General features: G+C 41.4%; 1 protein-coding gene across 2 annotated transcripts in view; it reads right to left on the bottom strand.

The window, feature by feature from the left end:
* Positions 1-2,775: 2,775 nt before the first annotated feature.
* Positions 2,776-12,076, bottom strand: part of nt5c2b (5'-nucleotidase, cytosolic IIb) — a 24,858-nt gene continuing 15,557 nt past the window's right edge. For both annotated transcript variants that reach the window (XM_020596114.1, XM_020596115.1), the window contains 14 exons: positions 10,790-10,885; positions 10,612-10,703; positions 10,414-10,471; positions 9,728-9,821; positions 8,893-8,946; positions 8,642-8,725; positions 8,402-8,443; positions 8,138-8,245; positions 7,462-7,528; positions 7,195-7,365; positions 6,819-6,870; positions 5,599-5,659; positions 5,119-5,295; positions 2,776-4,430 (listed from right to left, as the gene is read on the bottom strand). In XM_020596114.1, the coding sequence (XP_020451770.1) occupies positions 4,179-4,430; positions 5,119-5,295; positions 5,599-5,659; positions 6,819-6,870; positions 7,195-7,365; positions 7,462-7,528; positions 8,138-8,245; positions 8,402-8,443; positions 8,642-8,725; positions 8,893-8,946; positions 9,728-9,821; positions 10,414-10,471; positions 10,612-10,703; positions 10,790-10,885 (1,408 nt within the window). In that variant the 3' untranslated portion in view covers positions 2,776-4,178. The remainder of the gene's footprint in view (positions 4,431-5,118; positions 5,296-5,598; positions 5,660-6,818; positions 6,871-7,194; positions 7,366-7,461; positions 7,529-8,137; positions 8,246-8,401; positions 8,444-8,641; positions 8,726-8,892; positions 8,947-9,727; positions 9,822-10,413; positions 10,472-10,611; positions 10,704-10,789; positions 10,886-12,076) is intronic.

Genomic DNA, 12,076 nt, shown 5'->3' with positions numbered 1-12,076 from the left:
AAAAAATAGTACTAGAATTGATGAGTTTAAACATAAATATAAAGGTATGTGTCAGTCAAGATATATGCAAGAACAGGCTTAATGATTAATTAGATGGAACATTGTGGGTGTGGTGTATGAATGTTAACACTTTGTAATAATTCTTTAGTATATTACTTGTGTGGTGTAGAAGATAATTATTTAAGAATGTAATTATGTAAGAATGTTAACACTCTGTTATAATTTTTTAGTATATTACTTGTGTGGTGTAGAAGATAATTATTTATGTAGAGATACTGCTTGCAAACCAATGATGGTAAGATGATGTCATGGGGTAGGACTGGATAAGTCTGACTTCTTCCTACTCCATTCAAGCATGTACTAGGTATAAGCAAATTGATATTGGATTAGCATTTGTTGGATATGTGTAAAATTATGTGGGTTGACATATCAACTGTCTTTACATGCTTGAAAGAAAAGAATAAATCAAAATCAAATCAAACCAACCCTATCAGGACAGGCTGAGAATGTGGCCACAAAGGTGGGGGGGAAGCAGAAGGAGCACAAACACATCAAGGAAGCACCTAAAACCTGTGGCTACGCCGACTGGACTGTTGTCAAACCACAAGAAGCTCCAATAAGAGCCCCTCGAATACAAACAGAGGAGAAAAGAACAACACAACATTGCATCCCTGTGCATCTGAAACTCAGCAGCGCTCTGATGCAGATGCTGGTCCTCCCTAAGGACAGAACACCCAGACATCAGCAGTGCAGTGAGGTATGCCAAGACTTTATAGAAACTAAACAGCTGCCCAATTGCACAACACAGGGGAGCCGACTCCTCGGAACGAGACTCACCAGTGCATCTGCATGCAACATACACATTTCATAATTTAACAATCTACATATATCATCAGTCATCATTTGCTGAGGATCAGTCTGTGGAGCTGACTATGGGGTAAAATGCTGAGTCAGGAAATGCTGCAGCAGCACTAGTCTGTACTGAATATGTGTGACAAACCATTACATCATATCATTCAGCTCTGATGGCAGTGAATTATCAGTTCAGACATCTGAACATTGAGCCCAGGGTGCTGCTCATTTAGTTTAACTTAACAAGGCAGTCTGCAGTGCCGTAGCACTTTACAGCATGTGAGATTATCTTCAGTTATTACACATCTTAGGACAATGAAAACACCATATCCTTAGATGTATTCTTGGCCTCTCGCCCTCGGCCAGCATAGTACAAATGTTCGATCTACAGCAGCAAAATATGAATAAAAGAACAACAAGAAAATTATGAAAAACTATTTTTATTCTACATTTTTGTCATTTACCCCAATGTACAGTCTGTAGGACCGTTTCTGAAAACAAAAACAAAACACTGTTCAAGAGAACATAAACTAATATGCATAGAAACAGAAGATGACTATATTTTAGAAAATGAAAGGGGACAGGCACCTGTTATTTATGTGGAGGATTTCTGGGCATCATAACTGTGGATAACAAAGCACTGTAACCTGTTTACCAGGCTTTAGTTAGCTCTGAGCAACAGACTCTGGTGGTGCTGTATAAAAATTAACAGCAAATGTTACTGGACAAACATAATAAGGAACTGGAAAGTTTACAGTTCTGTAAACTGAGACCATTTGAAAACACTAGCTTAGAAAAATAAAAATAACCAAATGATGTCGACGACAAATAACACTAGTCACTGAACTTCACATGCAGTTCACATTCCCTTTCATTCGAAGTGTTTCTTTTTACTGGTTTACAGTTTCTTTTTAGTTTGTGTAAACTACAATGACAATTGTCTAAAAGGTCCACACATAAGCAAAATCAATGCTACCGTAGCTACTGTGGCAGAACAGATATGCTTGTTTATGCATGCATATGTAAATTATGCAGAGAAAAGACAGTCAACTATTCATCATCACCAGTGCAGCTGCCTCATGTAGCGTGTCCATTTCTTCTAAATCCAAGAAACAAAGATCAAAACTGAGAATACAAACATTTGTAACAAAATAAAAAAGAAAACAAAGAAACATCTGTAATACGTTTCTTAATGTCCTAAGGATTTATCCAATGAACCTCCCGTAAGGTTGCAGTTTAACACATTCATCTCTCTCCACTCCACAACAAGCCAAACAAACAATAAAGCCAAAAATAGGTGGCAAGCTGCTTCACTTTTGTGGCCTGAATCTACTGGCCGATCCAACATGTACAAGACTGATACTGCACGCCAAGGCTTAACAAAAAGGTGAGGCAACTTCCTGTACAGGAGACACTATTTCAGCAACGGAACAAACACTGATTCCACTCATTCCTGTTGTTAAAGGCCCTGAAAACACATTTTCTATGACACACTGTTTCCTGGCAACGCTACAACGATTCTCTTCACTGTTTCAGGATATTTTAATTTTTTTCTAATTTTTAGTGTTTCAAGGTTTTTGGTACAAATTTCAAATTTGTATTGAAAACAAAGAGGTGGAAATACTGTCAGTGAAACCAAAGCACAGGGTGCTTTAAGCTCAACAAGCTTGTGTTTTGTCGTAAAGTTCAAAGCAAAAGCAAAGTCAAGTGCTTCAACATCATCATCATCTTCACCCAGCCCTGAACTAGTACCACAGCTGGAACCGACACTGTACGGCTCATTCAGAGGCCCAAAAGAAGAATACTGTTCACACTCAGCCCCACACTTTCCATCAACATTTCCCCACCGAGGATGACGACGACAATTCTCAGTCAGTGGACACAAAAAAAAAAAAAAAAAAGGTTCAACGAAGCCCCAACCCAAGGGCCACTTTCACACACCTGTTACACACCTGACAAAATTCACTTCACACATCTAAGTTGCTTGGTTGCTGGCATTGTACAACCTCCCTATCAAAATAAAACCTTCTGAAACTGTTAAATACAATACTAGTGTCTTTCTAAATAACCAAGCTGACAGATAGTGCATGTTTCTGCAGCTGCTCGTGGCGTTAAAAGTCATTACAAAATCCATTAAATCAACAGCTATTTACAGAAACACTACTGTAGTTCAAGGTTGTCATAGAGACTATCAGCATAAATTACAGTACCGTGTCCTCACTGTTGCTAGGTAACAAAACACCACTTCAACAACCACTCATGCACCACGACACGTTCTCTCAGCCAAACAAAACCAGCATCTGGTTATTGATCGATTTAACGCCGGCTTGTGCTTCGGTGCTCCTGTGCATCAGTCTAGTACAGTGGGCCCTTTGTTCACGATCGCTCAGGGTGCCACAGCCTGAGTGAGTCTCCGACTGGCTGCTTTGGCAGGTACACACACAGAAACACACACCATTACATACAAGTTCAAACTAATCAATAAGAAAAATGAAACAAAACACAATGTTGTTCCCATGTTGCATTAAAAATGTCAGCTTTGACACAGTATGTGCATCTCTGTTTTTCTTAGACACCATAACTGAAAAGTGTTTTTCATTTGTTTGCAATGTGCATACAGTGTGTCAGCAAGGCAAGTTTGTCGAAAACTACAGTTCACTGACTAGATCTACTGGATTCACTTGCTGGTCTTAAACATCAACTTATAAAACATGATGAAAAAATAGTGTGACGTTTGCTCGAGTGTTTGTTTTGTCTGTCTCATGGGGAAGGTAAGAAAGAAATCCAATTACATAAATTAGAAGATTGTTCTTCCATAATGAAGCTAGGAAAAGTTGGGTTTTGTCGACCAAGCACATACACAGTGTGACAGTCACATGATCTGTCACGCTACTGGTCCTTTATACTTTCCTCAGCAGTCTCCAGTCTGTGTGTATGTCTGTGTGTGTGCATCTACACACACGTCAGAATTATTTCTACCGCTTAACCTTTTGTATGCTTTACTGTGTTGAGAGTTTTATTTAAAATGCCTGTTTGCTTTAAATGTCTTTGAGATGCGTTTAGAATTTGGAGTCCATCTGACCACAGTGGGGGAGAACCTGATTTTTAATACCCTTCCAAAATATGTTCTTCACTTATTCAGTTGTGTTGATGGCCAAAATGGCAATTTTATCCATTTGAAATTAAATCTACAACACAAAGTGTGTAAAAACTGAAAGGGTCTGAATAATTTCTGAAGTGACTGTACACACACATTGGAGAAGTGTTTGCTCCTTGAAATGTAAAAAGGCAGGAACAGGAACATGGCCTTCATCTCCATGTTCAGCTTATTCCTCCTCCTCTTCCTCTTCTTCCTCCTCCTCCTCCTCGTCATCATCCTCATCGTGGCAGTGAGTGATCTCCTGGGGCGTCTGGGGGAAAAGGTGGGGCGGTTTGATCTCACTGAAGGAGCGGGTCAGATGGTTGCGTTTGTACTCCAGGTCCTTGCAGTCACTGCATTGGGTGCGGTTGCGCGTGGCCAGCGGTGACTCTGTGTCGATGTCCACTTGGGTGTGTTCCACCGTTGACTCATGGGGCATCTGAGGAGGAGGAAGGATAGAACATAAGAAAACAACAACCTACTGCTCAGCAGGTGCAAAATCACACAGATGGCCAGCCTTTAACAAGTGCAACACATACAATTGTGTTGTAACAAAATGTCAACAACGGCAATATCATCACAAAATACCATTACAACAAAGAGCAGAATTTAGGAACTACAGTAAATGAATATTAAAATTACAAATTGAGTACAAAAACTACAAAACAAAAAACACTGATGCTAAAATGTCATTCACTGCCCTCAGATGTTTGTTTCAGAACGCACACAGCCTGTCTCTGTTTCCTAGGGAAGTTAATTTCACTTCCAGACTATATCGATTTCATTAATAAAACGATCCATATGTGACTGTCAAGCCTCCACAAGCTGTCTGGCTGCTGTGGACTCTGAAAAGAAACTCCACAGACTTAGCACTGTACTCCAATAACATCACTGGGCTTTTGGGCATCGCTGACAGTCGGCAGAACCACATGTATTGTTCTACTCATTCTGGCACCTACATTACATTACCCACAATCCAGCTCAACCACAGACAGTTCAGTTCTGACATGTTACTAGCAGCTAGTGTAGCTTCAAGCCACTGGCCTCAAGTACAGATACGCTGTAGGCTCATGTCCAACTCTCTTCAGACCCAACCCCACTCCCTCACTTCACATTAAGACCCTCACCAGTACGTGTGCAGCTCTGAAGAGGTAGCTGAAGGGGTAGTACAGCAGGTTGATGAAGGAGGCCGCGTACAGGTCGGCGTAACGCATCACCTGGGAGGCAAACAGGGTCTGTCTGGAGCCACTGCGGAAAAGGCTACCCATCATGCCATAGCACATGTCCATGTCATGTGTCACTTTCTAAAGAGCAAGAAGGGAAAGATTTTTTTGCAAAATCATGCCAAAGGATTTACTCTCCTGAACCCAGGGAGTGTAGCACCTTTATTGGGGACGCTGCTGTCGTTATACATTGATACAACTGAATCAGCAGTGTCCTCACCAGGCACTGACAGAACAGCTTGAAACCAGTGAGCGGTCTCTTTGATGAAAAGGATCACTGTTAATGATTAGACCAGCGTACATGCAAGCAGTGATAACTCCGCCATCTCTGGCCTGTGGACAGGTCTCTTGCTGTCATACAACCAGAGGTGATTAAGGCCGTACCTTGACTCTTCTCTGAATAGTGCTGATGTCTGGCCTCTCATTACTGCTGCTGTCCAGATGTCTGAGGAGGAACAAGCAAAAAAAGATGTTGAAAGATGTGAAATCTGTTTTGGAAAGAAATGCTCCCAACTGAAAAATGCCCTGGTCCAGGTGGGTCTGGAGCAGAGTCCTGACAAGTTTTTCATAATTTAACATCCATTTTACTCTGAGTCAGAAATACAGATTCCAGAAGATTTTTGTGGGCCAGCCTGAATAGATGTATCACTCTTCTACACCTGTCGTAACAAATCATAGCTCGTCAGTTCACAACGTGGTGTGAGACAGGGAGATCACCTGTCTCCCCTCTGTTACAGAATATAGCACTAGGACCTTCAGCAATTGGGGTAAGGAGTCATCCTCACATCAAAGCTATTCCAGCTGGTACAGCTGTTTGCTGATGATCTACTTCGTACCTTAATGAGTCCTGAAGTGGGTATCCCTTATTTTTTACTACTACAGTTGAATCATTCAACAAAATGTCTGCTTACACAGTAAACTGGGCTACAACTAAACTTATGTATAGAGGAGAAAACAACTTTGCAGCATGGCCCTGTTAACATTGTTCAGGTTGATACCACATAGTGAAGTTTCAAACTAAAAAAAGATTTTGATCAATTAAAATACAGCACAGAATAATGGAGGACTGCCAAATTAGTGGATTTCATTTGTAAAGACTCAGCACTCGTCAACTGTACCAAGGCAGCCTGGGAAAGGGAGATGAATGCTTTGCTGCCAGATCAGATATGGAGGCCTTCATTTCCCCATAGCCACAGTTGTTCCATAAACAGCATACACAGTAGGCATGGGACAATTTATCCAAATTCAATATACTGTGATACAAAAGCATCACAAAATGTATCATTTTGTCTAGCGATATATATCATGTGGTCTCCATACACCAGCGACTTCATATTTTTTGTACATAACAGAACTGCTGTTCTTTACATACTTAAACCAGTGCTAGAAAAGGGAAAATAGTGATCTTGGTTATCAGGAGGCCTGTGGACACTTTAGACCTAACCCTTGACCCCGTTGCACCCTCTGAAGCATGCTCTCATACACGCAAACTGTTTCCACCAAGAGCACAGAGCACCAGAACTGATGCAAGAGCCAGTGACGAGGAAGGGGGTGGGATATGGTGAAGGCAGCGGAAAAAGGAGGCCAAAGATCACAGTACTCACTTGTAGAGTTCAGCCAAGAAAATGTCCAGGCCCTGCAGTTCCTCGAATAATGCTGGAAAACAAAAGATAAGGGTGACTTTGTGTCCTCACTACTCATCTGTTCTAGCTTTAGCTCCAATGTTCATGTTCTTGATTGCGTAAATATGTGCTGTGTGAGTGAGAATGGGGCTATCCAGTGTCCAATCTTGACTTTATACTTGCTAATTAGATAATCTTTATCAAATTTTGCTTATGTACAACTCTTATGTTTGACCTGAAACTTGTAGCTGCTGTTCTAGTTCAGGTCCCTGAATGCAGTACTACAGAAACGTACATGGTCAAACTTCTATTTCTACAGTACTGTGTGTGCAGGCCTGTGTTCTTGTTTGTGTCTCACAGCTCTTGTCAGTCCACACGTGCAGCTCCTGGGCCAGTTCAGGAATGACCAGAAACGTCCTCCAGCCTTGACGTTTCTTGGACTTGAGGATGTCTCCAAAGATATGGTCACCAATGTACACTATGTCCTTCCCCTTGGCCCCCAGCAAATCACACACAATGTCTGAGGAACCTAAAGGACAATGAAGTGATGTTACAACCACAGCTACTACAGACAAAATGCTAGGACAGGGAAATAAATGACTGAAAGAAAGAAGAGAAGCCTTACCTCCGGAGTACACGATCCCATGCTGCAGAGGTCCTGTGTAAGTTCCTATCTTTAAGCGTCCTGTTGTCTGAAATAAAATAAAATAAAAAAAACACCTCAGATTAGTGAAAAGAACCTTGACAAAAATCACTGGACAAGAATGAAGCCATGTGCTAGAACCACAGACTCTATTTTTACATAGTGGCAGGAAGTAGTAACATGTCATCTATATATAAAGCCATAATACCACACATGCAGGGGCAGCCATCTTTCTTTTGTCACACATTTTGCAACCTGATTCTGAAACTACAAGCTTGGCATGAGCAAAGAGTGCTGAAGACTTATATTAACTTCAGATAAAGTTTTTCATCTACTGTCATGCACAACAAATGTGTATTTTGGCCCTGGCAGAAATTAATTTGGGTATGTATCTCTTCAGTGTCGGTATGAAAAGGAGGAACAAATACAGAAAAACTGCCTGTAACGACATACAGAATACCTGACAAACTTGAAAAACTGTGAACGGCCAGTCAGGTTGTGCTGACAGTCATTTCTACAGTCAAAATCAGATGTTTTTGTCACCCTTTGTACATGTAATAAACGGATTCCTCTCTATGTATGCCAGATATGTCAGACACTGTTCCCATGCAGTGCCACCAACAGTTCTGTCTTCTGTACTGGCTGTGTGCCTGCTCACCGCGTCGACTTGTCTGAGCACCGTCCCTTCACCGAAGAACATCGGCTTCCTGGCATCCACCAGGATCAGATCGAAGTAGGACTGCCAGGGCCGGTGGGAGGTCCCAGGCTGCAGTGGAAACAAGCACACATATAGTACATGCACAGAAAGAAAGTCAAACATATGAACATAAAAACCTGCATGTCTTTCACTTTCATGATCCTATTCAAGACATTTTAATGTCTAGTGAAAGAAAAAGGGGGAAAAATGAAAATTTTATTTTACCTTGGGGCCATGGGGGAAGTCAAAAAGGTAGGTCATGATTTTCTGTGAAAACACAACACACAGACTGACAGTGAAGTCAAACACAGCAGCATCTGGACCTAATACAGCTGTCGCTGCTGCCAACAGACTGGTAGAAATTCTATCAAACAGAGCTTCATCTTAATTCATCATCTGTTTTACCACTGCAGTTTCTGAATGACCTAATTACTGTTTTCCCTTCCACAACACACATATACTCACATCAGTGTATTTGTAGTCACTGTTGGTAGCCAAGAAGACCTTGGCTACTTCATTCATGCGGCTGAGGAGAAGAGGCAGCTTCCCCTGGTGGGAACAGGGAAGAAGAAAAGAAAAGAAAAAACACTGAAGCTAAAGGCATCTTTACAAACCAGCCTCTTCACTAAGTCTAACAAGAATGTGTGACACTGTGTGTGTGTGTGTCCTCTAACACAGTACATCTGTAGTATCCTTGACGAATACAAACTACTTACATCTTTCACAACATACTTCTCCAAGTTCTCAACTGTCTTTTCCTTCAGTGTACCCTGCAATGTGACACAGAAGAAACTTAACACTAAAGATCTAAATTTAAATGAGTATTTAATAACAAACAGCCCATTCAGTAAGACTTTAGAATTTGTGGTATTTAGCTGTAGTTTACACCCGATGTGGAAATGCAGATGCAGTAGTGATAACAGAGCAAGATTTCTTTTTAACTAGTAACAAAGGTCTCTGTGGAGGAGCACAAGCCCCTTTCAAACATGCTCTGGAGCCCTGACATGATCTAGGCATTACCCAGAGGAGCTGTATGTGAGAAGGCAAATGTCCTAGTCAGTTGACCCGGACCTTAAATGGACTTTCCTCTGCCAGCTCCCTAGCAGAAAGTCCGTGCAATGTCCGAGCGAGCTATAGTGAGCCAACGTGAGAAAACAGCACAGAGCCGGTGGGCCTGTTGATGACCTTCTATCACATGACTGGTGTGAAACTGGAAGAATACAAACATCCAATGGTGAAGACGAATGGTTATTAACAATAAAGACACCAATGAAAATATCTAATTGGAGGCATGATGGGATTCTGGAACTTTTGTTAAGAGTCAGCTCCAGAATCATCAGACAAGGAAAGAAACTCGGTTGAGATGTACTATCTCCTGTTGAGTGCTACATGTATGAAAGGGCAACTCTGAACAAAGTCTGGGCTGGATTCTGCTGACATGGTCTGGAGCTCATGTGTGAAAAAAAAAGTCTTAACAAGCAAACACGGGGGGGGGGGGGGCACCCTAGTTTAATAACTGAAACACATTAGAATCACAGCCATCAAAGGTACCTTGAAGTGGACCCAGTCAACGGCGTCGCGGACATCCTGGAACATGCTCTTATAGGACATGAAGAGGTCTCCATTTTTGAAGCCAGTTTCACAGCTGGGGGAGAGGAGCAGAAACAAACACGTACACAGCCGTCGCACAGGCCACATCTTTACAGAAGGGTTTCAGAAACATGACATTTGTTTTTGGTTTGCTTTTAAATGGGATAGCCTTCCCTTGTTGGAGGGGTCCCCAGCCAAACAGGAAAAGCATTCTCCCCCTAAAAGACCAACAACCAGGTTTCAGAGGACAAGGGACATGCAGCCATTCCAGATTACATTCTCAACAAATTTACAGGCTATTATTATAGCTCCGTATGGCAACATTTACATTTCATTCTCTGTAAATAATTAGTGAAAACATTTTGAATCCCTGTCTCCTTCTGATGAGAATCCATGCTCCTCTATAATTAGTAGTGGCAGAGATTAATTAATCACTGTTACAGAAAAAGACAAATAGATTCTTTGACTGAACTGTCATTTAATTTTCATTTTAAAACAATTAGCTGAGATTAGCAGCTGAGACACCTGTGCCCTTCCATGCTGTAGGACTTGCTCTTGACCAGGCTTGGTTTGCAACTGTCTTTGTGTCACCATGCGGTGCCCAGAAACATGTTGCTTGACAGAGATCATGTATAAGAGTTTTTTACCTTGTGTATCTGTCACAAATAGAGAAGAAATCCACAAGGCAAGCAAAAAGGTAGGTCTCTGTGAAGAAAAGCTCTGGTCAGTAACGTCGTGGCTTGATGAGACTTATCTTTCACCTTCAGTTATATTCAGTGTTGAATCACGATTTAATTGCTCTTTAACAGATTCACAGTATTCTCGTTAGTGTCCTCAGACCTTACCGGGCAGGTTGAAGAGTGTGTTAAGGATATAAAAGCGTTCTGTGTCGTCTCGCTGGATGAACTTGTTTGGGTACCGCTCACGGATCTCAGGGCTGAGACAAGTGAAAATACAAGACAAACTCTTACTGAAGACAATGTCAGAAACAAGCATGTTAGTTGAAATAGTAGTATCACCTACCCTCGGAGGAAATTGAATCCATGCACACAGACCAGGATATTGCCGTATGCGTCGACCTTCAACAGGTTTCCATACATGGTGTCAAACACAATGCCCCTGAAAGTGAAAGAAGAGAAAGCCAAGACTATAACACAGATTTAAAGTTTAAACTTAAAATTTTAACTTCATCTTTAACATAGGTCTTGATCATAACATCAGGCGTGTTAACCAAAGAAGTTCAGAATGAAACTGAACTTTGAACAGGTGATGAGGTTTTTCTCCCAGCTCCTTAAGCCCCCTTTCCACCGCCTGGTACCGGTTCAACTCAACTCAACTCCACTTGCCTTATTTGTGTTTCCATCAGCCAAAAGTTGGAGGTGATACCAAAAATAGTACCTGGTACTATTTTTGGTATCACCTCCGTCAAGGTTCCAAGCAAGCAGAGGTGATACCAAACAGTGACATGTAAACACTGCAGACTAGCAATTGGTCAGAGAAATCTTGTCACCAATGTGCGAGACGTCCTGGAACAAAGAGAGCGCCACTTTTAAAAGCAATATTCTTTAACGCTAACAGCTACTTTATTGTACAAACAGTCACATACCGAGAATCAAGAACAGCATACCTTCGATGTCCTCCACTGTTACCGTTTAGGTTGCGGACGACGTCACGGCAGTGTAATGCAGTGTCGCTATGACAACCAGCTACAGTGAGAGCAGTGGAAAACAAAGCACCCGGCACCAAAAGCAAATAAAGTTGAGTTGAGTGGAGTCGAGTCAGTACCAGGCGATGGAAAAGAGGCTTTATATTAGCTGAGGTTGATGGTGTGACAGTAATTTACTTTCTTTGAATTTGGAGAAAACTAAATATATGGTATTTGGGAATCGTAGACCACATAATGAACTTCAATTAAAAATCGGGGGTGCTAACATCGAACGAGTATATGAAATCAAATTTCTAGGTGTCATGGTTGATGACATCTCATATCAGATATGTTCAGCAAAAAATAGCTAAAAACATATCGCTATTGGCAAGGGTTAGATATATGTTGGATGTGAAAGCACTTCGCATTTTGCATTCTTCATTGATTTTACCATACTTGGAGTATGGTGTTGAAAACGGGGGAAACACTTACAAAAGTTCCCTGCAACCATTGTACATATTACAAAAAAGAGCAATCAGAATTGTGCATAAGATGGGGTACAGGGATCACACCAATGGAGCTTTCATACAGTCTAAATTGTTAAAATTCTTTGATTTAGTGGAATATAAGACCGCTGTGTTTATGTATAAAGCCAGGAACGACTT

Source organism: Monopterus albus, unplaced genomic scaffold (assembly GCF_001952655.1).
Source record: "Monopterus albus unplaced genomic scaffold, M_albus_1.0 scaffold29.1, whole genome shotgun sequence".
Lineage (NCBI taxonomy): Eukaryota > Metazoa > Chordata > Actinopteri > Synbranchiformes > Synbranchidae > Monopterus > Monopterus albus.
The sequence above is the reverse complement of the archived record's forward strand: the minus strand, read 5'-3'. Positions and strand labels throughout refer to the sequence as shown.